The 27,608-nt window shown below is 41.8% G+C and overlaps 1 protein-coding gene across 1 annotated transcript; it reads left to right on the top strand.

Moving 5' to 3' along the window:
- Window positions 1-519: 519 nt before the first annotated feature.
- On the top strand, window positions 520-27,608 carry LAS1L (LAS1 like ribosome biogenesis factor). The gene is made up of 13 exons (XM_072334720.1): window positions 520-752; window positions 1,378-1,503; window positions 1,692-1,761; window positions 3,438-3,519; window positions 7,812-8,009; window positions 9,024-9,070; window positions 10,447-10,556; window positions 12,827-12,912; window positions 13,845-14,060; window positions 14,666-14,801; window positions 15,228-15,604; window positions 18,003-18,144; window positions 27,200-27,608. Exons 1-13 carry the CDS (start codon window positions 556-558, stop codon window positions 27,288-27,290), a joined length of 1,878 nt encoding a protein of 625 aa, XP_072190821.1. The 5' UTR covers window positions 520-555; the 3' UTR covers window positions 27,291-27,608.

Genomic DNA, 27,608 nt, shown 5'->3' with positions numbered 1-27,608 from the left:
GCTGCAGACAACAAACACACACTGAAGCACCTCTTAAATTTGCAGCCAGTAGCAGGTAACCGCTCCAGGGGATTTGACATGGATTTTTCAAATGGGATTATGGCCTATGATTAACACTACAGATCATTTCCTAAGCTGGGGAAAGCAGCACACCTCTCCATGTATTATTTATTACCTTAACACTGACAGAGTGAAAAGTTTTTTTCAAGCATAGCCCAGACGTTAAACTGCCAGTAAACTCTCCAGTTGAAATGCTTTCTTATGCCAGCACTATGAGGCACCAGTTATCAGTCTGTTCATCTCTACCCCAGAGCTTATTCAGCTTCAGCCAGCACTAGGATGTCGCCGTGCCTCCTGTATTCCCAAAATGCCAGCTCTTCTTCTCAGACAGTCCTACAGGCATTTGCAGGGCAGTGGGAGCGTTGGGCCCTGCAATGTGTATGCATGTCTGCAAAACCCCAGCAGGACCCACGCAGCTCCCCGCAGCGCCCCCCGCCCGGAAGCGCCACCCGTAGGAGCGGAAGCTCTGCGCAGAGGAGGGGCCGTAGCCGCGCCATGGCGGGCAGCTCCGGGATAGCGTGTCGCCGCGGCCGACGGTCTTTTTCCCCACCCCGTAAGCGGCTGAAGCCGCTGCGAACTGTGGTGGCATGGAGGGGAAGGGCGGAGTGGGACCAGGTGATGGTGGGGCTGTACTGCGGAGACAGCCGGCTGCAGCAGGAGGCGCTGGATCGGGTGTCGGCCTGGAAGAGCCGGTACGGGCCGCGTTCCGGTGGAGGGGGGGTCTGTTTCTGCGAGCCTGAAGTCCGCCCTTCCGGCTCCGCACCTGGCTGGTCCCGGCATCATGCGTTGTGTCTGTGAAGGAGGCTGTGGTTGCGTGCACATCGTGGGGGCTTCGTCCTGCAGGGTGCCTTCTTCATGCCGGAGCTTCCAGACACGTATAGATCGTGCTGTAATGGTCGGGTCCAGGGGTGTCAGGGAAGGCAGAAGCTGTGCGTCCCCTCCACTTCATGGACTCCTTTCTGTTGAGATTGTGCTGCTCTGAGCGCATCCCGGTACCCCACGTTATCTTATTCAATTTGTGTTCCCCCCACTGCATCCATAAAAGAGTCCAGTCCAGTTATTGCAGTTTCATACTGTAGGAATATGTACCCAGCACATTAGTAAGAATTTATTTAATGTGTGCTTAGAAGTAGCTACATAAACACCGCTAAAAATAAAAACATTCTGGAAGGAGTCTTGTCGTCTTTCTGTACACAGACCTTCAAGGCTTCCTACTACTATAAAACATGATATGTATCGCCAAGAGAGAAATCCTTTTCTTGAGGGCAGGGGTATATAGCCTTGTGAGACAGCTCATGCTTTTTTTTTCTTCTCTAGGTATGGCCCTAAAATGCCTCTTGCAGTGGATTGCACTGCTGAACTGATTCGTTGCAAGGTCCTGGATTCATCTGGTAGATTGAGATCACATGAGCTTATCCTCTCATATGGTCTGGCTCTTGTAAGGTAGGACTCTGAAGGCCTCTGTCCTGCAAGAAAAAGACTGGGACAGACTGCATTTTTCAGCTGTCTAGTTTGACTTCAGATCTTTAGGTCTTCAACTTTATATAGTTTGTGGGGTATTTGTATGATGGATTTGAAGTCTCTCTACTGCTCTTCATAAACTTATTGCCTTTTCTGTAACCTATGTGCAGATTTGTCAACTTGATCACAGAAAGAAAACAGAAAATGGTCAGCATTCCTCTGAGAAAACTAGCCGTAGAGGTAAATATCTAATGAAAGTTACTCAGTAACCTATGCATAGAGATAACACGTATGTGCTTTGTATTAACAATAGCAAATCATTCTTTCTTATAGATACAGATACCAGTTCAGTGCAATGACAAAGTAGGAACCAATGAGAAAGTGCAGCAATAATAACAGGGTAGCATAGTCCTAGACTACAGCAAGACTACAGCAGCTGTAGACACAGCAACATAGGGGAGGAGAAGAAAAAAATAAGACAGAAAAACTACTAAGTTAAAAGGTCTCAGGCACACAAGGATTCTCACTAAGATGCTTTCACCTCCACTGCTAACCCTTAAATGAGGGCTGGGGAGAAGTGGATCCTGGCTCCACTCCTTCTTGTCATTCAGGTACATTGTGTACCCTGGGCTGGCCCTGCCTTCCCACCAGATGCTCCATCACTGCTTTCAGCTGTGACTCAGAATTTCTGCTACAGAAGTCTTGAAGAGGGTTGGTGAACTTTGAAGTTACGTTGAAAGTCTTGATTTGGAGGTGAACGATGCTACTCTACAGGTATATCATTTACTTTATTCTTGCAGTACAGAAAAAGAGCTAAGTCTATGGTTTATAAATTCACTTATTGAGAACCAAGGTTGTATGGAAAGTGCTCAGTCATGTTTCCAGGTGTTTTATTTTCATCTTGCTATTCTCAGTTGTTTCAGGTGAGTTTGTCCAGTTTTGTATGAGGGAGGAAAACCTCAATATATAATTGTAGTAGTAACTTGAGTCCTCTAATGTGTACTGCGTTTCTGTGTTTAAACAGCATGTTTTCAATGTGAAGAACTAATTGTTTCTGAGACTTAGTTCTACATGTGACCTTGTTAGGTACCTCTATGTAGGAGTGAGTAATTGTGGGTTCTTTTAAGGAAGATGCTTCTACTCACCTTTTACCAGCAATCAGGCTTACTGATAGATATCTTTAATAGTCAGTTATCCATAGGAAAAAATTAAACAGTATGGTTGTATTTTATATGTAAATTATCATCCAGCATGTTTCATCAGTTTAAATATAAACTGACTTTTTGGTACATGTAATGGAAATGTTCAGTCACAGCCTGAAACAGCAATGGAGTACCTGATGGGAAGGCGGGACCAACCCAGGGAAGCTAAGGTGCACGCAGTGCAGCTGAGTGAGACTGGAAGGGGTGGAGCCAGAATCCACCCCTTCCCAGATCTCCTTTAAGGATTAGCCCTGGAGGTGAGGGTATTTCTTGCTGTAGATCTCTGTCTGAGTCCTTCTGAAGTTGGGTAGCCCTTTTCCTTCATTTCTGTGGCTGCTGTCTGTGGGTTCATTCTCATTTGCTGTAGCCAGAGACTTTGCCACCCTGGTATTATCCATTATAGCATTACAGTACATCATGCAGCTCTATGCAGTACCTCTGTCTGAAGAGACAGCTGTTTTTACAGTAAAAGTGGGAGAACTTAAGCTGTAAAATCACAATTTTATAGTTTCTAGGTTGAAGGAGGGAGGAGAATCTGAGGGTGGGTCTCTTTCCACTGTTGAAGGGGGAAGCTTGGAAGCACAGTGCTGAAGTGGCTCAGAAGAGCTGTTCCCACCCAGGAAGATGATATCTATGCATGCCTCAGTGGGGCTGCGTGTGGATTTGGTGTGATTCCTTGGAGTTGTGTGGTGATGTATGTGGTTTCTCTTGCAGGTAGATATCCCTATCTGGGTCGTGGATCTCCGTCATGAGCTGACCCATGGGAAGCTGCCTCGCTTGGCTCTGTGCCGCAAGGGTAAGTACTGCTTATGCGTGTTATGGGTAGGCCTGGTCAGTGGTATTCCCTTGGGTCTGTCACGTAGTGCCCTCACCAGCAGGCATATGGGGAGCCCTGAGAGGGCAGCCATCTCTGCTGGGGCTCTGACTAGTAGGCTCAACCTGGAAAGGAGAATTGTGATGTGAAACACTTGGGAGAATATACTTTGTGAGGGTAGCCAAAGTATGCATGGTGGAGAACATGCAGAAGAGGAGGAAAACCAAGGCTAGGAAGGGGATGTTGCTCTCCACTCTCCATTGCCTTCTGCTGCTGGCAGAGCTGAGGCAGAGTCCCAGTTAGTCAGTGTTAGGCTTTCAGAAAGGGCTGGAAATCCTCTGACTCATATGGAAAGGAATGACATGCCGTTTGATGGAAACAGGTAGCAGACTGTGCCACTGGAGGTGTTCCTCTACTCCACTGGCTTCAGGAAGAGGTGCACCATAGGGCAGGTATTCAGAGACACTAGAAAAAAATACTGGAAATGATTGTTAGGTGCTACTGTTTCTAACAGCACATAAAGTCCATGTCAGGAAGGAGGTATATGCTTTTCCTAAAGGTATAGATGTCTGTGAGGCATCTAAATGGGAGGGAAATGCAGAAGATACTGCAATCCTGAATAAATTACCAGCTCATAGTGCTTGAAGGGATTCCTGGGAATTTGTGTTTAAACACCGAGAAGCCAGGTTTATCACATTCAGCATGGTCTTTAAATTGAATTGGCAGGTGAAATAGTAATTGGAATAAGAGGTTTTTACCTTTTTTCTATCTAATGCATGTTTACTGTAATATCTACACAAAAAGAGGTAACGTTACTTATAGGCACTGTGTTGATCATTAAGATATTGAAGAACTGACTCATCTTCTCACCAGAATGTTGCTGTGTGGACTTGGTTTCCACTTAAATTTGGCCTAGCTCGATTGAAGTGCAGTGTTGTAGGTGGGTAGGTGTTACCAGGATTTACAGGGCTTGAATCACAGAATCATAGTGGTTGGAAAGGACCTCCAGAGATTGAGTCCAACCCCCCTGCCAAGCAGGTTCCCTACACCAGGTCACACACGTAGCCATTTGGGTGGGTCTTGAATATCTTCAGGGAAGGAGATTCCACAACACCCCTGGGCAGCCTGTTCCACTGCTCCATCACCCTCACCGTAAAGAAGTTCTTGTACACATTCATGCAAAGCTTCCTATGCTCCAGTTTCTGTTCATTTCCCCTTGTCCTGTCCCCGCATACTGCTGAAGAGTCTGGCCTTGCCACTTTGCCCCCCACGTCTTAGATATTTTTAGACCTGGATCAGGCTCCCCTCTCGGTCTTCTTTTCTCAAGGGGAAACAGACCCAGTTCACTTAGTCTTTCTTCATAGGGGAGATGGTCCAGGCCCTTCGCCATCTTTGTGGCCCTCTGTAGAACTCTTTCCAAGAGATCCCTGTCTTTTTTGTACTGGGGAGCCCAGAACTGGACACAGTATTCCAGATGAGGCCTCACCAGGGCAGAGTAGAGGGGGAGGATCACCTCCCTCAACCTGCTGGCCACACTTTTTAGTGCACCCCAGAATGCCATTGTTCTTTTTGGCCACGAGGGCACACTGCTGGCTCATGGCCAACCTGTCGTCCACCAGGACACCCAGGTGCCTCTCAGCAGAGCTCCTCTCCAGCAGGTCTTCCCCCAGCCTGTACTGGTGCATGCAATTATTCCTCTCTATGTGCAAGACTCTACACTTGCTTTTGTTAAACCTCATCCAGTGTCTTACTGCCCAGCTCTCCAGCCTGTCCAGGTCTCACTGAATGGCAGCACAGCCTTCAGGCGTGTCAGCCAATCCTCCCAACTTCGTATCATTGGCAAACTTGCTGAGGGTGGCCACTATCCCCTCGTCAAGGTCTTTGATTGAAGCTGTTGAACAAGACCAGACCCAGCACTGACCCCTGGGGAACACTGCTACTTACAGGTCTCCAACTGGACTCTGCATCATCGACAACCCTCTGTGCACTGCCAGTCAGCCAATTCTCAACCCACCTCAGTGTCCACTCATCTGTCCCACACTTCCTCAGATTTGTTATAAGGATGTTGTGGGAAACAGTATCAAAAGCCTTGCTGAAATAAAGGTAGACTACATCCACCACCTTCCCCCCATCCACCCAGCCAGTGACAACATCATAGAAGGCTACCACATTGGTCGAGCATAACCTCCCCTTGGTAAACCCATGATGACTACTCCTGGTAACCTTCTTTTTCTCCAGCTGTCTGGAGATGGCATCCAGCACAAGCTGTTCCATCACCTTTCCAGGGACAGAGGTGAGGCTACTGGCCTGTAATTACCTGGATCCTCCTTCTTGCTATTTTGAAGACCAGAGTGACATTGGCTGTCCTCTAGTCTTCAGGCACCTCCCCCATTCTCCAAGACCTCTCAAAGATGATAGAGAGCGGTTCAGCAGTCGCCTCCACCAGCTCCCTCAGCACCCATGGATGCACCCCATCGGGTCCCATGGATTTATGAACATTGGTGTTGCATAGGCATTCACGGACCACCTCTTCCTTGTCTAAAGGGAAGTCTTCCATTCCCCGAACCCTCTCACTAACCTCCAGGGTCTGGAATTCCTGAGGGAGGGCTTTTTTCACTGAAGACAGATGCAAAGAAGGCATTCAGTATCTCCGCCTTCTCAGCATCCCCTGTTACCAGAACATCCCCCTCACTTAATAGGGGACCCACATTCTCCCTAGTCTTCCTTTTATTGTTTACATACTTAAACAAGCCTTTTTTTATTATCCTTTATCACTTTTGCCAGATTCAATTCCAGGTGGGCTTTAGCTTTCCTCATCACATCCCTGCATGCTGTGACAACATTCCTGTATTCTTACCAAGTGGTCAGACACTTTTTTCCACATTTCATGGACCTTCTTCCCTTTGAGTTTGTGCATGAGGTCCTTGCTCATCCATGCAGCTCTCCTGCCACCCTTTCCTGGTTTCTTGCTTGCAGGGACACACTGATCCTGAGCTTGGAAGAAGAGCTGTATAAATGCAGACCAGCTCTCAGAGGCACCCTTACCTTCTAACATCCTAGCACACGGGATAGCTCCAAATAGGTCCCAGAAGAAATCAAAGTGGGCTCTCCTAAAGTCCAGGGTAACAATCCTACTTTCTGCTTTGCTTCTTCCACTCAGGATTTTGAACTCTACCATCTCGTGGTCACTACAACCCAAGCTGCCCCTGACCTGTACTTCTTAACAAGTGCTTCCTTGTTAGTGAGAATAAGGTCCAGTAATACTCCTTCCCTTATCGGTTCCTCCTCCACCTGCATCAGAAAGTTGTTTTCAACACATTGCAAGAACTGTCTGGACTGCACGTACCTGGCCACACTGCTCGTCCAGCAAATATCTGGATAGTTGAAGTTCCAATAAGCACCAGCACCTGGGATTGTGACGCTACTTCCACTTGCTTATGGAAGGCCTTATCAGCTTCCTCGTCCCGATCAGGGGGCCTGTAGTACACACCCACAACAGTGTCACCCATACCAGCCACCCACAAGCTCTCCACTGCTACATCACTCTTCCCCAGGTTGAGTTCAATACATTCTATCTGTTCTCTCATGTAAAGAACAACTCCACCACCACTCCTTGCCATGGAGGGCACATTGCCCTCCATGACAACATTCCAGTCATGCGAGATGTCTCACCACATCTCTGTGATCACAATGAGATCATGGCCTTGTGACCGCACACAGATCTCCAACGCTTCCTGTTTATTTCCCATGCTGCATGCATTGGTGTACAGACACTTTAGGGAAACAGCATCCCTCTGCCCCTCTCCATCTCTTTGGACTCCACCCTTTTCACCCATCAAGCTCTGTTTTGAGCCTTGAACCCTCAGCCCTAGTGGCCCTCATTTTGTCCCCTTCTCCCTTCATACCTAGTTTAAAGACCTGTCAATAAGTCTGGACAGTTCCTGGGCTAGGATTCTCTCACCCTGTGGAGACAGACTACTTGCATGTTCAGCCATTATGCCAGGCGCCGAGTAAATTGCCCTATGGTCAAAAAAACCCCAAAATTCATATGTTTGCACCAACTTTTAAGCCATTTATTTATGAGGTGGGTTTTTTGAAGCTTTTGTTTTTGTTTTTTAACTTGTTCATATTTTTATCAATGGAGCTGTTGTGAGTCTGAAATCACATACTTATTAGCAGCATTTCTACTCAATGCAAGTTAGCAGTGTGCCACTTGTATTTTTTTTAAAGAAAAAGGTAAACCTCAATGAGAATGTTTTTGTGTTCTCCTGTAGGTTGTGATGTTGTGCTGGACTGGCTACGAAAGACATATTGGAGCCGTCAGTTGGGCAATAATTTGTGTGAGGAAAGCGAAGAGGAGGATGAGGAAGAGGAACAGGAAGAGATGGAGACAAACGCAGAGTTGGACTGCGACACATGGGAGGTTCAAACCCCGCAGCATGAGGTCTGTCAGAAACACAAGGAATTCCATGGTAGGCATCCCTGAAACAATGTCATATGGAAAAAAAATATAGATCTGTCCTGTGCTAGCAGGGCATTTTAGTGTCATCTTCTAGTCCATACAGTGGCTAAAGCTATACCTTCAGCTCATATTTGGGGTTACTGTTTAGACCTTAGTGGATTCTGGGGTGACTTAATTTTTGTGGCATTGAATAAGCAATGTTGTAATCGGTACTGGCAGTTAAAATATGGTGGTTTAAGACAGAATACTGTGAAAGTTAGTGTCTTAACAGCCACAGCAGGCTTGTGTTGTTCTTTCATCTCCCTGTCTATTCTAGGCAAGAAAAAGAACACTCTATCCCAAACTGCCGAGTAAGAGAAACACTGAATGTTATAGCAGACTCGTTGGGTTATATGTTTAAAATAATGGAATGGCAATGATCTATCAGTCTAACAGCTAAAATGCATGTGAAGTTTAATCTAGTTGATATCAGATGGTTGGCATCCTGATAGCAGGTGTCAGTGACACCTGATTGTTGATGCGTTTTGAAAGACGGTGCTAATTCAGGCATAGTCAGAGTGGTCTTAGGGATGGAGGAGGGACATTTCATTTAGGTGTGCAGAATTTAAATAAATGAGGGTATGGTAGGTTTGCGAGTAGCCGTGATTCTGTCATGATAGATTTGAAGTGGCTAATGTTCCCATAGGCAGTTCATGTTCTGATGCGCGTTTTTTCCTAGACTGATTTTATTTAAGGAATTTTTTGAGTTGCTTGCGTTTATCTAACTTACTTCTCCTTGGCTACTGTTAATGATAAAATACTGAACACATAGATCAACACCACCTGATAAAATTTACAGTGCTAGAAAAGTCTGGAAGTTCTAGGAGTCTTCAGTCTTTTCTGTCTCAGGATTTATGATTTCATTCCACTCATGTCTTCCTTGAGCATGTGTTAGCAGAGCTAAGCAGCTTACGCATGCTTAAAAACACCCTGTATTGTTGACCCATTCCCTGTTTTAAGTGTGTATATATATGTTTTTTTCTAGAAAAAGTCAGAGATGTGTTGATGTCCTACAAAAATGAGCAGTTTCGGGTAAGTATAGCTTGATCTGCTTTCTCCTTTGCTTGAATGGGTCATATCTTAGAGGTGCTTTTTGAATACTTGAGTATAGGATTCTAATAGGATCCTAGTGGTTGTTGATTATTCATCCCTTCTGTCTCAGTTGTTTGATCTTCAAAGCTTTTCAAATATTCCATCTTAAACTATGAGAATGGAGAGTATTATGTTTACTTGCAGTTAGTGTGCTTTAAAGCAAATCTTTGTAGTCAAACTGCTGTTAAACTGTAGTCAAACTGCATTATCCTTTTCCTTGCCCTTTGAAAAATATAGGGAGAAATGAGGGAGTTCTTTTTAACCTGTGTAGCTTTTTGTTGTTTTAGGCTCATGTTTTCTTTCACACATCTTACTGCAAAGACATTTATTGAAGTATATTTGTGGTGTAGCCTAGTTAACAGCAAAATGACAAGTGTGAATTGGGCCTCTCCATTCTTGAAGAAAAAGGGAAAAATTCCCTTCTGTTACTGGGCAGAAAAACAAATGACTGCTTTCACAAATTCAAGGGCTTTGGTTTTAGGTTTTTAGATACTTTTCCCAGGATTGCTTTGTTTTACAGTTAATGTGAGGTAGAGGAGTAGAAGAGAGATTATGGTAGGAGGAGGAAATCTGTGTTTTGCTTTACTCTTGAAATTCCAAATCATAACATTTTTTACATTCTTCCCTTTCTAGCTCATTTCTTCACTCTTTCCCCAGCTCTAGGTAGATTAGTTGCAATCAAAATTGTACTTGGATTTGATTTCATTGACAAGTCATTGCTCACAGGAGTGTTTAATGACTAAAGCTTGATGAAGTAAATTCTAGCTGTGATCTGTGGCTTAGATAATGTTAGTTTCTCTCTATCCCATTTACAACTGTTATGAAAACACAGAACCTGAAGGCAACACAAGTTACAACAAGCAATATTAAGTTACAAGCCTTTACTCTCTAATATGTGTTAGTTTATTAGTTCAATCTAGATAACCTTCTTTCTGTACTGCTACTGCGTTGTATTCCAAGATGTGATATATTGCTTATTTTTAGAGTCGGTCTGTATTTTAGTAAAATATTTGTTACAGCCATACCAGCTAACTGTTCTGACAGTGTGTGCGTGTGTGCTGTTTGTTACTTGCCTTCCAGCTGGAAGGAAGAGAAGAATGTGTAGTGAGTAGAAGTTATAGTTAGAAATTTCATATTAGTTGTTTTTCTTGGAAATGAAATGGAAGCAGCAGTAAGATCCAAAAATAGAACTGTTTCAGAGGCCACAAGTAGGATTAACCCACCTCACTGAGCTCTTAGGACAGAGGAATGGAGAGCTTTTTGAATTAGGATCAGTGCAGGCTCCCATTAATGACTGGATTTTTTCTTTCACTCAGGTTATGCAGACAGTCCAGTCTGTTTCAAAGTCTCGAGAACTGTGGTCTAATTCTTCTTCAGAAGTGGACTGGATCCTGGCTCAGATCAAAGACTTAATGCAGGAGAACAGGTACATCTCTCTCAATGAACTGAGATGAAAGACTGCAGAGCTACACCTGTAGACCTTTTGCACTACTTCACTATGTGTTGTTCAGCCGTCCTTTAAAAAAACCAATTGGCTGATTGTCTCAAAGCCTTTGAGCACTGATTTGTTATCTCTCCTAATGTTTCCTGTGCCATGTGGTCTTAAAGGCATATGGTGTGTTCTGTGTCTTCACTGTTCTGACCCTGAAGTGTGTCAGCATTTTCATTATCTTCAAAAACTCTCCTAAGAACCTTGCACAGACTTTGATTTCACAGTAAAACCTTCAGAGTTCTTCAAAATTGCACAGCAGTAACTTGCCTCTTCTTTACTTCATAGTCTTCTTCTACTACGGGGCCTCTGGGACCCAGAATGTTGACACTTTATTATTGCTGTACAAAATTGCATGAAGTTTCTGTCCCACTCTGGGAAACACAATCAGTGTAGCTTTAGAGGGGAGAGACATTGAAGTTACAAATCTGAGCCATAACTCATAATGCTTTTAATGTAAACATGTATGTCATACAAGCTGCTGATTAATTTAAGAAGCATCAGATGTTGTGCTGCAGGTTGTCACAGCTTGTGATAACTATCTTCTCTGCTGATAAGGCTGGTTCCTCACTTCTGAAGGATGCTCTCCAGCAAATAGCAAATACTTTTGAGAGCAGGGTGGTGGGAGGAAACCGTGTTATCCTGCTTGTGGTGTTCTCTTGCCAGTCTGCAAGCAAGTTTACTTTCTTACAATTAGCTCTGTAGTGATTTAACGGGTTTGAATTTAGATGCGTCTTTAAGCTTCTTGAATCTACTTCAGTGGAATGTAGTTTTGGTCAGGGTGGTGTAACTAGAATTTGGCAGGGTTTTTTGCATTACTGCTTGTACAAAAGCTTTAGTCTGGCAGATGTACAGAACAATTGAAAAGTAACATCCAAACCTCAACTCCACCTCTAGATTTGAAGATATCCACATGTTGTAATGTGCTGATGAACAGCTTCTGTTCATATCATCAAAAAACACCTGCATGTAGGTCTTTTGTTTGGGAAAACTGTTACTGTGGCTGGGTAGTTAAGGTACTTAAGTGTTGGTTTTGCAGTGTGTATGCCTGTATCCTTCCAAGCTGGTAATTCAGATCAAAGGATTTGATTTTTCCTGTATTTCAGAAGGACCTTCTTACAGAAATATTTTGGGGTAGCTGTAAATTACAAATTTCCTATTGAAGCCTTCTTCTGCTGAAAATCTTGCACTGTGCTGCTCATTTCAGAGTGCTAATAGTTCAAATGCTGTACTGCATCTGAACAAAGTATTTAAGTGCGTCGTGTAAGCTAGAGTTGAGCACCTACTTAAGCTATTTTTATTCCATCATCCAGATGCAACTTTTAAGGAATGCCAGCTGATCTGTTTATAGTCAGTGGAAAGCTGTGCCTATATTCAAGGTTTTTTTTACATTTTCTTTGAGAGCTCAGAATGATTAAAAGCAGTTACCGGGAAAGGTTCCTTCACGTACCACTTCTGTTTATTGATAACAGCATATCAGCTGTATTGAAATTAAGACTGTGTCACATGAGGTTCTGCTGATATTTATATGGCAACATAAATACACTGGTGAGATGAGGGAGAGAATCAGAAAAAAGAAAAAGACAAAGTAGAACTTGAGGATAGAGGTTAAAACTATTTACTAAGATAGTAAAAAAGAAGGGGGAGGGGGGAAAGGGTAGTAGTTATGGCAGTAATATGTGCATAAAATAATTGTTGCACAAGGAATTGCTCACCACACACCAACTGTTGCTCAGCTAGTCTGCAAGTAGCGGGAGGCTGCTTGACTGACTCCCCACCCTGTTTTCAGGTGTTTTGGTTTTTTTTTTGCATGATGTGATATGGAATGGAATATCCCTTTGAATGTTTTAGGTCATCTGTCCTGGTTCTGTACCCTCCCAACTTCTTGTGCCTCTTCATAGGTGTGACAGTGCAAGAAGATGAGAAACTGAAATGTCATTGGCTCTGTACAGCACTGCTCAACAACAGCTAGAAATATTGGTGTGTTATCAACATTGTTTTTCCTCTAAAGTCAAAATATCCCAGCTGAAACCAGGACATCTTTCCAAATCTACCCAATAGAAAACCAGCAGAAAATGCCTTAGAACAAGCTCCTTCACTTCCATATAGTTATAGTTGGCTTGTGAACGTGTTCCAGACCTGGTGCAAGTGGTGTTTTGATATGTGAAGGACTAAGTGGCATCAACTGGACTCTGTGATTGTTCTAGGGAGACAGTGGCGGAAGTTCTTCTCAGCGATGGCTTTCTCACTCCAACAATGGATTGTCTGAAGATGTTAAATGTAAAGTATGAAGGTGAGTGCTTTGGGAACCGCTTAATGTGTGTAAAAAGCGTATGGCCAGTGTTACAGCCACTTCTGTTCTTTTTCATCACTATATTGAAATCCATGGTTCTCTGTGTAATTTTTTTATTTGTTTAGGTCCTTAAACATCTTTGAGCTTTTTTGGAGACCCCTTTATGGATATGCTTAGCTATTTCACCTGCGTAAATCTCTTTGTTATGGAAGCGTAACTCTTCAGCACTGAATGCTGCTGGCTGCAGTGTTTTTCAAAGCTTGCTTCTCTTCCTGTGTCTGCAATAGTTAGTTATTTAATCAGCTTTCTCTAGTTGTTTTTCTACACTGAAGATATGAAACAAATATATGTATATATTTTTTTGAGTCTCACTTTATTAAGTGCATCTCAGTTCCATGCTGCTATCCACTTCGGTGGAGTTTTGTGGGTTTTCTGCAAAAGAATTAAGGAGCAATGAAAAATAACCGATTGTTTACCTTCCTGAAAACATACCTCAATGCCAGCCAAAATACTTCCCAAGAATGATTTCAGATTTCGGTGACTATGTTATGGTAGCAAACTAGTAGCAGATTCTTGATTCTGTGTTGTTTTGCTCTTTGTTCTTTCCCTTGGCAAGTTATTCTGAGACAATAGCTCTTCATTATGTATGAAGTAGACTTAAATTGGCAGGAAATCAGCAAAGCAGAGGTAGATGTTCCCATGATTTACCACTGTATCTTTTGTTTTTGTTGGACTATCCAGTTTATTGTTGGTTTGCTTACCTTAATTTATTAACAAAAGAAAATAATAGCTGTGCATTCAATGATGATTCTAGAAAAAGGAAACGAGATAGTAATCTCAGTGCAAACTACTTTACTTTGAGACAAAAAAAACCTCAAAACAGTAATTTTTGGCTTATCTTTTTTCTCTTTTATTTTCTCTTATTATTGCAGCAAATAAAGAGGTATGGCAGTTCAAAATTCCTCAGACATTTTACTGCTTCTGGCAGCCCTTGCTGACAAGCATCCTTTCCCGAAGTTTTACACATACCCTAATAGACAAAATGTTCACGAAGTTGAAGGAACGTTCTGACTCTTCAGATCTCCAGTCTCAGTTCCTGATCAACTGGATTTCTGAGATGCTGACTAGCATTGCTAGGGTTAACATTGGTGAGTATGTCTGGGGTTTCAAAACAAAGTAGGCATCTCTTCTGTGCCATTGCAGAAATAAGGAGAGTGATATGAGTCCTTTAGATTGTAAGCGTAATAACATAATTATTACATTTTTCATATTGACTGAGAGCTTTCATCATTGCATTTCTTATACCTTTTTGACCTGCAGCATTGTCTGCCATGTATTTCTTAGCAGTAGTTTAAAATGGTTTTTGTAACATTACTGTGGCTTCCTCATAATGTGAAAATCCAATTTCTCCTATGAAAGATCAGTCCAGTACTTGCAGGAATGAACAGTAAGAGATAACAAATAAACAGTACCATACTAACACAACTCTGTAGCTTGTCTGTATGGGATTTTATGCACAGAATAAGCTTAGGAAACTCTTCCCCTTCATTGTTGCCAGATATTGTGAAGCTAATCTAGCTGTTAGTGTGTTGGCAAGTCCCTTATAATGGTCTTGATGTCCTTGGTCAGCATATCTGGTCTTGGACTTTAATTAGAGTGCCAGCTTGTTTGAGGATAAGAGCTCCAGTAAAAGGGCACAGGGATCATGTGTGTGTTTTTATGAAGTTTGACAGCATTGTGTTTCTCTTTGAAGGGAAGAAAAAACGTCACTGTAACAAACAAGCATACATGAAGGAACTGTTCCTTCAAAAAGTTCCTTTGCAGTGGGTAAGACTGATTGATAAGTGCTTGGAAGCTCCCTGCTGGGCAACCCCACACCTCCTCCAGCTGTAAGTTTGATTCTGTGATCTAGAAAAGGGACAGCAAACAGCACTTTGTAACAGCTTTGGCCAGTTCTCCTGTGTTATAATGATTTATGACTGTGTTCCTTTCCCATCCTTTGCATCTAGTAGAAATCATGGTAGATGTATGTGAAACCCCACCTGTTGTTGCTTATCTCCTCTGGAGATTCTACAAAGAGATGGAGGACAAATTCAGAAATACAGTTAAAAGTATCCTAAGTCCTTAATTATAATCACAAAGAGGGTGTATTCCTGCATCCACTACGTAGGAATAATCATATTTGCCTCTTAATGGAGATAAGAATGAACTGTCTTAGAGGAAGCTTAAACTTAAAAGGCTGCTCTGCTTGATAGATTTCTATCTGGAATCTCTTTTTGCTTTTAAGATTTTTAGATTGCTCCTTTCCTTTCTAGGATCTTCACAAGCATGAGACCTCGTTTGCCACGTTCTTCACAAAAGAATCTTCTCTATCTTGCATCCATTTACACAGAAGAAGGTAGCCCTTTGTCCACTCCAGGCCTCTCTTTGGACTGTAGCAAACAACCAATTTACACTATAGAGAACCTACAGTGGAGGGCTAGGCTAGAAGATCAGGTCAAAAATGAAGGGCAGACTATAGAGAAACAAGAAGATGTACAAGAGAGAGATGATGGTGTAGAGGAGGTAGAAGAAGAGGAAGAAGAGGTAACTGAAACAAATCCTTTGGATGGACTTGCTAATCCTAATAACACAATGGCTATTGCTGAGAAAAAGGCAGAGCTGCGAGGGTCTGCCTGGCAGATTATTGCAGGTAAAAAGTGATTTCATAAGACTTAACATTCCAAATCCCTTGTAACTGCTTTATCCAGTCATCTCCTTTATGTGCAGGTATCATCTCTCCCTAAAAGTTCTTAAAATACTGTTGTTGGAGTTTTTTTCCAACTTTTTTTAATCGGGCTTTTTCAAACTTGGTGTTTAAAATTTCACTGTATCCAACTGATGGGACAGCACCAATATCAGCTGGGAATGGCAAAGAAAATGGAGATATCTCTTGGAGTTTTGCTTGTTAGATGAAGGGTATTTTAAAGCAATATTTCGTAGCACTGGAAAACACCAGTCATGCTTTTTAAGATCCATGCTTCAAGTAAATTGTAGTAATGACATAATGGCCAGCAAGAAATGGGAGCAGTGCGACAAGTCTTTAGAGTGAATAAATGGTTTCTTCGGTGTTCTCATAGCTTCAGCCTGGTAGCTCGTATTTTCTTTGAGATGGAGTATTCTGTAGCTAAGAAAATTTTTGGATGAGTGGTTTAGAGAGGGACTTCTTTTCTGGAGACTGAGAAAGGAGGTTGGTGTAGAGGAGTTGGAGGCAAAGTGGTGTTTAAAGGAAGGAGAAGGAAAGCGTAGCCTTTGGAAGACAGTGAGTGTTTGTACTATACTCTGAGAAAAGATTTCCTGAGTTAAAAAAAGAAAAAAACAAAGTGAAGGTGGGGTAGTATACAGTCATAGAATGGCTTGGGTTGGATGGGACCTGTCTCATTCCAACCCCCCTTCTGTGGGTGAGGTGCTGCCCGCAAGATTAGATCTACCTAAGCTGTTCAGCTTAGTGATGCTGATGTGGAGTTTTGAGAACAGAAGCAAAATTGTCTTGTTTCAGTGGCTGGTTCAGAGCAAGAAAAACTGCTGAAAGAATGCACGTTTTGTCCCGAGCTACTTGATTTTCCTGAAGATTGTGTTTATATAGTTGGCTGTGGGTAAACTGAATTGGTGTTTGAATGACAAGGATGTGTAGTTACCATCCAAACTACTTGAGAACTAAAACCATGACAGCTCTTGGTATACAAATTATTTACTAGGTTCCTCCCATAGAGAGGACTTGCTCAGTTCATTGTATATGATTGCAGCTTGCCTTACAGTTGAATTGGGTGTTATCAAATGCAGAAGTAGCACCTTTATTAATTTTGAAGTTATAATACTTGGAAACCACCATTATGCGTTGAGAATTTTTGTTAACTAAATGACCAAGAAGGGCACAATGGTTACAATGAATAAATCTGCTGGTTCTTTAGGGCAGTGTCTGGGTTTATAAGCAGATTAAGTAAAACGGTCACAGGCTGACGTGGCCAAGTTTATATTATCCAGGATCTCGTATCTGTGTGATTATTGCTGGCTATCTTTGGAGTGTCTTATTTTTTGAAGTCTTGTGTCTTTTGATCATTATTGCACTGCTAGTGAGTGTTCTAGAGGTAAGTGTTCTGACACAAGGGGAGCAATGGGAGTTTAAGAAATCTTACTGTCAAAACAGAGATATGTAATTTAGGAAGAGATTTCCCTATTGGGTGCTACCTTTTAAATTTTGGTACTGCTATGTAAATAATGTATAAGGGAATGGGGTCTCTGATATCAGTTGTAATGTACAGCTTCTGGCCCCCACTAGAAGCCAAAGCTAAAAACTGGAGTTAGAGAGAGAAAACAGCAATGTTGGTAAAAACAAATAGCACAGTTTTAAGGACATTGTCATGTTGTGTTTCTTTGCCATCTCATCCCAGCCCATCTGCTTGCCCAGAATTGCTTTAATGTTAATTATATTTCCCCACATTCTACTTTTGTGGCTTCCATTCCTCTTCAGTCAGTGCTGTTGCTGTGTAGCTGCTAGTCTCAGCAGTGAGGTGCCGATGCTCAGTCACACTGGAGGAATGAACTGCTCTGTGCTAAAGGTGCTGTCTTGTCTCTTTGTCTGTGTACAAATATCTATTTCCATTTACAGGTGTATGCACAGTAAATATTTGTATAAGCTTTTGTGAATTTTAAGTTGGTGTGTATCAGTATGTCAGTTTCAAACAAAAGCATCCTTAAATGAGGGAGGTAAGTATTGTGGTTTGCTACAGAATAACCTGAGGTTTCTTTTAATGGCCATTGCCTCACAGTTGTTTGGATAAGGAGTGCTGCATAGATTGTGTGATATTACCTGACTCCAGATGTGTTCCTACCATCTAATATGCTATGTGACTTTCTTTGAAAGAGATAATAAGATTATAGAGGAAATAAATTAAAACTATAGTTCAGATTTGTTACTTTTGAGTACCTGAGATTCTTCATTTTTTCTGAGTTGCATGAAGCAATATTTTTGGATTTGAAGTGAGTCTTGCTTTTTGAAAGTCTGTCTGGTTAGCTTAGACTTCAACATTATGTGCTGTGTTTTTACTCAGATGAAGTGCAATGGAAGGACTTTCCTCTTGGCAAACTCCCAGGTCAGACAGATGACCCTGATGGTCTCATGTTGGATAATTATTCCATGATGTCTCTGCTTGATCAGCCAGTGAGAGATGAGTGGAAATCTTCCACTACAAAGTGAGTAATGGTGTGGGCAGAACTCTGTCCCTAAGCTATGAAATGTATTTATTTATCTATGCCTTGTACTGTGATGTGTAAAAGTCAGGACTAGTTTTCAGACTGTTACTTCTGTAGTAGTTTGGCAAAATTATCTGAGTGTTTCTAAGATCTACTGTCTGCTCTTCACATGTGCATTTTTCAAGTAATATGTGTGTTGGGAAGGACCCTTATAGTGCTGATGTAATAGCATAGTAGTCTACTCTTCGTACTGTGATGATAACTTTTGCTGCTGTCTGATGTTGTTGCTAAGATACAGTCTGCTGATTCTTAGAGTTACTAACAAGTTACAAGTATGGAGTTTTGAAAACCAACTGCTAAAAGCTGGTGCAGAGTTTGCCTGGTGATACAGTGGGATGGATAACTTTAATGGGAAGAACTGTGGTCTTGCCAGACTGGAAGCCTCCATATATTCTTACTGACTGTGGAGAAGTCATGCAGCCTCCCCCAGTATGTCTTCTTAGACTAGCTGGACTTGTATAGGAAGGGAGAGTCATTCTGAAATATGCTGTGGTCTACTGAAGAACTTTGAGGTGCACTAGTGGGAAAGCCTGAAGATGAAAGTACCCACTGGAAGTGGTTGGCAGCAAATTACTTTCATAACCCAAAGAAGGAATTGGCTGTTCATACCCCAATGTGCCTGTCATTTGGCATCACCTAACGCAAACTTATCTCTCTGTGTGCTTGAAGTGAATGCTGTAGTATGCTGTCCTATACTTGTAAGGCTTTTATCACTGCAGTCTAGCTATTCATCCTATGGTTAATCCTCAGTGATAGAAACTCTTCCTGCCCTCCTCCACTGGGGTAAGAAACTCTTGTTTGTTCTGCGTAGGCCTGGCAGTGGGCTTGATTTATTGGTGCAAGGACACAATGTGACTAAAGTTACTGCTTGCTTCATGAAACTGTATCAGTCATCCTTTCCACCTGAGAGAAGTGCCCAGCACACACCTGTTTTCAGCTCCTCTGTCTTTTTCTGTCATCAGTTCTGAGAGGTGCTGCTTATAATTCCTGCTCTGAACGTTCTGTTCTGGAAATGTAGTTCTGTTTTGCAGTCCTTGAGACTTTTGCACTAGCTGAAAGTTCAATACAATGGAAACAGTGGCAATCAAAAATGTGCTATCCATCTTATCTTTTGATGAGGCTAGCTCATGTTTATAATTTTCATTTCTCCTTCTCATCTTTCTACAAGAAACATTGCCTGGTTTGTGAGTTATTGCTTCTCGGTGCTTTGGAAGTTAACAGAGCCTCAGCAGACTTGAAAACTCAGTTTCTATTAATGAGACTCAGATCCTCAGGCACAGCATGTTTGCATTGCCCAGTGACCTTATCAGAGCCTCAGCTAGTAATTTAACTTGCAGATCTCCTCACAAAAGAAACACAGGTTGTCATGGAAATAATGGTAATATTCTGTAAGGCTTTAGTTGGATCATCTCTGTTATTAAGTGATGCATGTCTAGTTAAATAGTTTCATTGAAAATGTTTTAATAGGATCATTATTTCACTCTTAGAAGTCGTAGGATCTTGGATACTATTAGTGGTCAAATCAGTTTCATCACATACACCATAACAGATGGCCTTACGTGTATTTTAAACAAAGAGGCTCTTCATAATATAAGTGCATAGTAGCAATTTTATTGAACACTTGATAGCATAACTTCTTAATCAGTCATTCTTTCCTTTTGGAAGATGAGCCCAATCTGGTAGCTTCCCAAGGAGATTGTGATTAACAATGACAGTCATGCAGACTTGGGCTTTGCAGTGGGAAGAGCTATTGCATGTATTCATATTTTCACACATTTAGAGTTGTCTTCAGAATATTTTCCAGTTCTGAAGAGCAAAGCATCCATAGTGGAGGGTCACTAAGATGATCAGAGGGCTGGAGCACCTCTCCTATGAAGAAAGGTTGAGGGAACTGGGCTTGTTTAGCCTGAAAAAGAGAAGGCTCCAGTCAGACCTCACTGTGGCCTTTCAATACTTGAAGGTAGTGTATAAGCAGGAGGGGAAATGGCTGTGTACAAGGGCTGATAGTGATAGGATGGGGGGAATGGTTTTGTACTGAGATGGGAGGTTTAGTTTAGATATTAGGAGGAAGTTTTTCACCCCAAGGGTGGTGACACACTGGATCAGGTTGCCCAAGGAGGCTGTGGATGCCCCATCCCTGTAGGCATTCAAGGCCAGGCTGGATGTGGCTCTGGGCAGCCTGGTCTGCTGGTTGGTGACCCTGCACATAGCAGGGGGTTGGAACAGGATGAGCACTGTGGGCCTTTGGAGCCCAGCCCATTCTGTGAGTCTATGATTCTGTCCATCCTCTTGATGGACTAGTCTGCTCTTTAGTCTGTTCAGGCTTGAAGTGGGCTAGGCTGTTGCTGAGAGGGTATATTAAAATCATATAGATTGCTATATTAAAAAAAAAAGACATTATCCTTTTCTAGTGCTCCAGACAGTCCAGGATGTTTAATGAACTAATTAGCTACAATATTTCTACAGGATACAGGACCAAACCGACTTCTCTGCTTATTTAGTTATCCTTTTTGAATCTTTCTGAGTGATGTTCATTGCTGACCTATACTTTGGTCATTGTGTATTTCCTGCCAGGCCACAAAGAGAGTAGGTAAGCACTCCTCATAGTTTATCATCTCCAAAAGAAGAATAAGTCTATAGTAGATGGGGGACGGAAGGGGAGGATTCAGCAGAAGAACCCTTTGATGTCAACCAGCTGTGAGTCATATTGCTTGCAGCATGTTCCATATTGGGAATAAGACAAATTCCTGGAATTTGCAGAACTGCTTCTAATCTGCAGAACCCCAGCACTCAGCGTACTCACAGATTACATGATGCTCGATGTCAGAGACTTCAAGTCAGACAACTTTACATTTGAAGTTTAGGTGGTTGAAATCACTGATTAGAATACAGAGCTGCAACAATCAGCACTATTTGCATCTAGCCAGCAGGTTCCAACAAGAGGTAGATTTCTTAAAGTTTGTCATTAGCTCAGTTGATTTGGCTGTGCACAACAGTTAGAATCATTATTACGAAGGCTGTAATGAAGTATATTGTGCATATGAGATAATAGTATTCATTGATTTTTATCTGTAAGAAGCTACTTGAAGCCAGCTGTAGCATGTGCCCCCTCTGACTTAAATGTTGTAGGCATCAGGTGTTCTTCAGTCCAGCTGTTTCTTGGAGTGGTTTCTAAAGCAGGAAAGTGATCATCCTCCTGTACTCAGCTCTGGTGAGGCCACACCTTGAGTACTGTATTCAGTTTTGGGCCCCTCACTATGAAGAAGAAATTGGGGCCCTGGAGCGTGTCAAGAGAAGGGCAGCTGAGCTGTGAGGGGTCTGGAGCACAGGCCTTATGAGGCTGAGGGAGCTGGGATTGTTCAGTCTGGAGAAGAAGAGGCTCAAGAGGCTTTACTGCTCCCTGAAATGGAGGTTGTGGTAAGATAGGGGTCAGCCTCTTCTCCCATGTTATTTGAATGAGTAGGCATGGACTCATGTTGCACCAGAGGAGATTCAGGTTGGACATTAGGAAATACTCCTCCAAGAGAGCAGTCAGGTGCTGGAATGGTCTTTTCCAACATTGGTGGTTCTATGATTCTAGAGTTAAAAGAAAGCAAAAGTTATCTGATGATTTCAGTTTATGTTCTACAAGCAAAGGAATCCTTCCAAATATAATCTTTATATCATACCACCAATGTAGGTGTTAGAGGAGATGTAATGTGACTGTACTAAAGGCTGGACTGAAGTAAACAAGCACACATTACTCAGTTTATTTGTTCCCTAAAAAACCCCACACTAAAAGCAGTTGAAGCGTTGGCAGTTTTACAGTACTCACAAGCAGTAGCTGAGTGCTGTGATTAAATAGTGACTTCATGAAGTTTTCAGTCAGTCCCTGATAAGTGTGAGATTTTGTGACTTCAGAATAAAAATGATGTAATTATTTGAATTGGGGAGGGCATTCAGTGGTAATATGAAAGAAGAGATCTTGAGGAATAAAAAGCTTGAGAAATACACAAAACTTATTTTAAAACACCTCTTTCTCATATGTAATTTGTCAGGGGCTAAGCACTATGAAACACATTGGAAGGTCAGGTTTGTACTTTGTTATAAACTACCCACAACGTGCAGGCTTAAAAAATGTGTAGCTGTGGAGTTGCTTTAGCTTAAAAGTGGTAACAATATTCATACTGATGGTTAGGTACTGAAATGAGTTCTTATACTTAAAATAACAAAGAAGGTTAATTTGTAAGCTGTTTGAAGTTTACAGTTTGATGATTTTTCAGAGGGTGAGTCATTACTTATCCAGTTTTTTTGGCAATGTTCTCTAGGTTTTACTTTTTAGGATTCCATTGCTTGCAGCAAATTCCAAGGGCTCCTTGCTTTTTGGGGTGTGAAAGGAAGCAGCATATTGCATAGAACAGATGTAGGTCTGTACCCATGAGAGCAAAGAATGTTGCTATAGGAGAGAAAGAACTGTCAGCCTTTTGATGATTTCTGAAAGGTTCTTGTGCTCAGGTAAAGTATATGAATTTCAGCTTGATGTTGGCCTTTACCTTGATTTGGAGAATTCTCTTCCAGTAACCAGATGAGAAATGCATCCAAGGCACACAGCTCTTCTGGTTCTGGAAGAGGCAAATTCTTGTTTGCACGTGTCAAAACACTCCTTTTGGGATCCACAAGTGGACAGTTGGAAGGACATGTCCTGTTTTGTTGTTTCTTTTCCAGTTTCTCATAAGTAATACTTAATTATTTGGTGCATGTATGGAGAAGCAGGTGGTGACATGAAGGAATTTGTGACTGAGTGGTTGATGTAGGTTGTTAATATTTTTATGATTAGGAGATCACACCATTTTATTTCAAAGTGCAAAGTATTAGATTGCCCTAGAGAATGTGAGACCTTCCTGTCCAGCTAACGAGGGTGGAATTACTATGGTGATGCTTTGCTAAGAGGCTTTTGCTGATGTTGCCATGGAACTAGCCACTGGTGAAATTGATTACACAAGCTGTTTTATAAATCTTGCTTTAGGGGAAGGAAAAAAAAAGCCTGAGCCAGCACTAAGCATCTTGCAATAAGAAGTGACGGTGTCATTCACTTTTTACATACAGTATTCAGTTCTCCCTGCATCCTGTAATAAGTAAAGCAGGAAGAAGGAAAGCGACATGCAGAATGCAGCAGACTTCCTGAAGGAATAACGTAAGAGCTGATTTGTGCTGCAGTGCAGTGCTTTGATTGTTAGAGAAGCAGAATGAGCCCCCACTAATTGCTGCATTGCAGACTTGCACAAAGTGCCTGGCCCATGTAGAATAAAAATTCTTTTTGAACTCTTACTGCGGAGAAACATAAAGCAAATAAGGAATTATCTTGCTAACCCAAGAGTTCTACTGGTAGCAGCAAGACAAGCAAATGAGAGGTACACAGTGAAGGCGTTAACCTGGGCACTTGAAATAGAAGAAGTCATACCAATTTCTTCTTTTTGTGGGCTTTTCTTTTTATGACATTTTGAAAATAGTCTTCTGCCTAGATTACTGGATGCTTCTACTTGTACTTAAATATGAAACAAATTTGATGTTGAAATAGCTACAGAGGAAGAGAACTTTGTTGCTGAAATTTAAGAAGGGGCATTTAGCTAAGGGCATGTAATTAATCCTGTTCTGTTCTAAGCAATATCTTCAGTGTTACTGCATGTGATTATTTTTTCCCTTCCCTTAAGACCAAGACATTGGATGACAGTAATCAGTGTGAATAAATGTACTTTGATGCAGCATCGAGCATGATATAAGCTGCTCATAGGCATGTGCTGATGCTCAGCTGCAAACACTGAAGATCATTAATGGTAGTTATTTACAGAACTTCACAGTAGAACTCCCCAGTGCAAGAAGAAAGAGCCTTCATTTGTTCATCTAAATATTTCCTTTAAAAACAGTAGAAATCATGTAGTGGTATTAGAATTATGCAGTGACCTGGTTTAGCATACTGGTTTTTGGCTTTTTTTTTTTTCCCTAGAAATGTAATAATAGGGTTAAGTCCTTTGAAAGGCCTGGGACAAATTTGAATCATAGAAAAAAGAGTCCTCTAAGAGCAGGAAAGAGTGTATGCGGATAACATTTTGTACCATTAAAAAGAAGTTTTTAGTGTGCTAGGTGTAGTTAACAGCAAATTGTCTGAGTTGGGTCATTCTGAGTTTCAAGAGTATCTAATGCTGGAATAATTTATCCAGAGAACTTCTGGGGTCTCCATCTTTGGAGGCATTCAGAACCCACTTGGATGTTGTGTTGGGGTAGTGTGTTTTAGATGGCCCAACCAGAGGGATTGTCTTTACAGTCTTCAGAGGTACCTTTCAGCCTCAGTGATCCTATGAGAAGATCTGTGCTTCTCTTCTTGCTTTCTCAGTGAAAAGTGAGAATGGGAATAAACTGCTAAAGCAGTTGCAGTAATAACGTACAAACTAAGAAATGTCCAATGTATTTAACCATTCCTGTTTAAAGAAGTTTGAGGTATTTGTATGAACGGTTAACCCTGTCTTTTGGAACGCTGCTTTTCAGTAGTGTATTTGAGGACATACAAATTAACCACAAAGGGATGGGTGTGAGATTAGGAAAAAAAAAAAACTTTCTAGTACACGCATTTTATTGTTCCTTGCTGCTCTTGTGCCATTTCTTGAATCATCTAGTTCTGTCTACGTGGACAGCAAACATGGATTCTTTTTCAAGGACTGGTAGATAGGTGCTGATGTCCCTTTGGGCATGCTCAGTGGTATCTATGGTGCTCAAGTGCCCACCCACTTCTTCCTCTTCTTCACCATCAGCTTCATCACTGAAGCCTTTAACCCACCTCCATCCATTTTGCCCCACTTTGGAAGATTTCCATTGCTTATTAGGGCCACACTGAGCCACTTCTTAAATGTCTGTGGAACTTGAGTAAAATGGCCTTTCATGTTTTGAGGCAAAAGACAAAAGTATTGTGACTCCAGCACTTCTCATGAAGCAGAATCATTGAGGCAGAAGATAAAAGTATTCTGTTGTGTTCCCAGTGCAGAATTATTGAGGAAAAACAAGACTGTGTACCCGCTAAAGCTGGAATGGGAAGTTTTAGAGCTATCACTTACAGATCCCTTTTGCTAAACTCATATATTGGTTCTTAAACTAATGTACTAATTGCTAAACTTATGTACCCTATTGCTAAACAAACCAACTTATATCGCTGCAACCTTGCTTCTCTTTTAAAGATGAACCCAATGTTGAGATACAGTCAAAAGCCCTTCTCAACTCCTGTGTTTCACTTCTGTTCTTTACCGTTGTTCTGGAGGTTCAGAAAATAAGAGAATGTGCCTCCCTTGAGATTGAAGAAACAACCTCAGCATCAACAAAATTTTCCCTCCCGAGACTGTCAGATATGTCATGATTCGTTCTTCCCTTGCTTGTTTTTGCTTGTTCTTTGTTGCAGTTTGGTCTCTGGTGGACTTATGCATGGAATTATTCACTGCATAGCTTTAAATTATTTTATTAATAAAGCTTTCCGAAGGGTTTGGTCTTCTTTGCAGAAACAGGATGTAATGTTGTGATTTGATTTTGGTTTAACATGACATGTAAGCTCCTGTGGTGCTTTGATACTTGGGAAAACTTGCAGTTCCTTCTTTCCTGAATGTGGAAGATTGTGTTCTTTTGTGGCTTTCCTGGTGTTCCAGGTTTGTGCTTAGGATTACTGGAGGGTTACTGCAGCAACCTCTGAGGCTTTGAATAGCAGCCCTCACTCTCAGGGGGACTTCTCTTTGTGCAGTAAGCTCTTGTGCCCTTTGTGTACTCCAGGTGTCAGTTCAACTTGACTGTCGGGGCCAAGAGGCCTGTAAATCCACAAGAGGCCTGTTGGAAGTGACTTCATTTCCTGAGAGTGGGAACTGCTGACATGCAGTGGCTTCAGGGATTGGATCGAGAGGTTTTTACTGATGTTTCAGAAGTTGCATTAACCATTCAATGCTCGTGGGTAACGGATGGAATGTTTTTTGTCCTAATGGTGAGCTGTGTAAGTGAGTAGATGAAAGGGGCAGTATGTGCTGGAGGGTAAAGAGGAGTGGAAAGGGGGTATAATCAGATCCTGGAGGGTGGTAGGTTGTAGCAGAGGTTACGTGAGCTCTCCTTGAGGATACATGAGGAGAGCAATGAGCAGGTTTTCCCTTTTTTCTTCTTCCATGTCAGACAGGTTTGAAGTAGATCCTTTAAAAACACTTTATTGTTAAATTTCAGCTTTCGCCTTCTTCATAAAACTAATAAAGCAAACCCTTATCTGACTCAGAACAACAAAGTCATGGTTTAAGTTGCTGTGCCTAGAAAAGCTTTGGGTAGGGAACAGCTTACCTCTGTTCTTCACCTGCTCTTTGAATTCTGTGTTTAAGAATGCCTTGTCTGGGAATGCTGTGGGAGAATAATTGTTCCTTTATGTGCTGGTGTCAGTGAGTCGTTGGGATCTGTGAGAGCCAGTCCCAACTGGTCGCTTTTGCAAGGAAGAGATTTTACACCTGTTTAAGGATGAGCCACTTTCTAAAACTGGAAATTATTTAACATGCTGGGAGTGATACCAAACTGTAACTTCCCTTAGAGGCTCTGGTTTCTATGGCTTCTTTGTGAAGCTAATAGGAATGGCTAATTTCTGTGAGGAAACATAAAGGCAATATAACAGTGGTAGTTCATGACGAGCTGTTTTTACGTTGCCTACTTGCTGCGTTAGCAGACTTTCTTCTGATTAGCTATTCCTACCTGGCAAAGAGCAGTTCAGATGAAAATTGATGTGTGGTACTTTTTGTGGTCACATCTCCCTCACAATTGTTTGGTTTGTGCTTTGCTATCTGTTACCTCAAGCTGTGCCTTCTCGTGAATGAATTGCTTAAAAACGAAGGATGTTCTGGTAGGTAAATGATCAGAACTAAAAGAGGGAAATGACATTTTGTATCATTGTTAAATCAAAACTACTTGGGTGATACGAAGCTCAGTGTTTATTTGGTTTCTCTTCTTCTCCTCGCAGCTCTGCAGAATTGAATGTTCCTGTGACAGGAGGATTATTATGGACCCAGAATGACTTCCATAAAATAAAAAGTGGCCTTCAGCTTTTCTAAGACAGTAAATTGCTGTGCAGCTCTCATGTTGCACAAGATAAGTGACACGGAGGAACTCGTGATGGTGGTAGGGAAGCAGCCACTTCAGGATTTTCTTTTTCCATGAGGATTCATTCCTTTTTACCATATAAAACCACAGCTTTGAAAGCATGTTGTAAGTTCTATTTGCAGTAGCTTTTGTCTGCTTATCCACTGTCTAGAACTTGTAGTTCTAGCCGATGTTTGTGAAATACACTTACTTACACTTGTATGTTGGAATCCCTTTGTTGTTCAGTTTTGTTCACGGTTAATAAATATCACTGTCTGAAGGTAAACATC

This window comes from Excalfactoria chinensis, chromosome 4 (assembly GCF_039878825.1).
Source record: "Excalfactoria chinensis isolate bCotChi1 chromosome 4, bCotChi1.hap2, whole genome shotgun sequence".
Taxonomy (NCBI): domain Eukaryota; kingdom Metazoa; phylum Chordata; class Aves; order Galliformes; family Phasianidae; genus Excalfactoria; species Excalfactoria chinensis.
Note: the sequence above shows the minus strand (reverse complement) of the source record. Positions and strands in the feature narration are given on the sequence as shown.

What these genes read in the sequence shown, in the direction of transcription:
- LAS1L (XM_072334720.1), top strand. Translation starts at nt 556, where the DNA reads ATGGCGGGCAGCTCCGGGATAGCGTGTCGCCGCGGCCGACGGTCTTTT. An exon ending in GAAACACAAGGAATTCCATG is followed by an intron (nt 8,010 to 9,023) that starts GTAGGCATCCCT and finishes GTTTTTTTCTAG; the next exon opens with AAAAAGTCAGAGATGTGTTG. An exon ending in CATTGCTAGGGTTAACATTG is followed by an intron (nt 14,061 to 14,665) that starts GTGAGTATGTCT and finishes TTCTCTTTGAAG; the next exon opens with GGAAGAAAAAACGTCACTGT.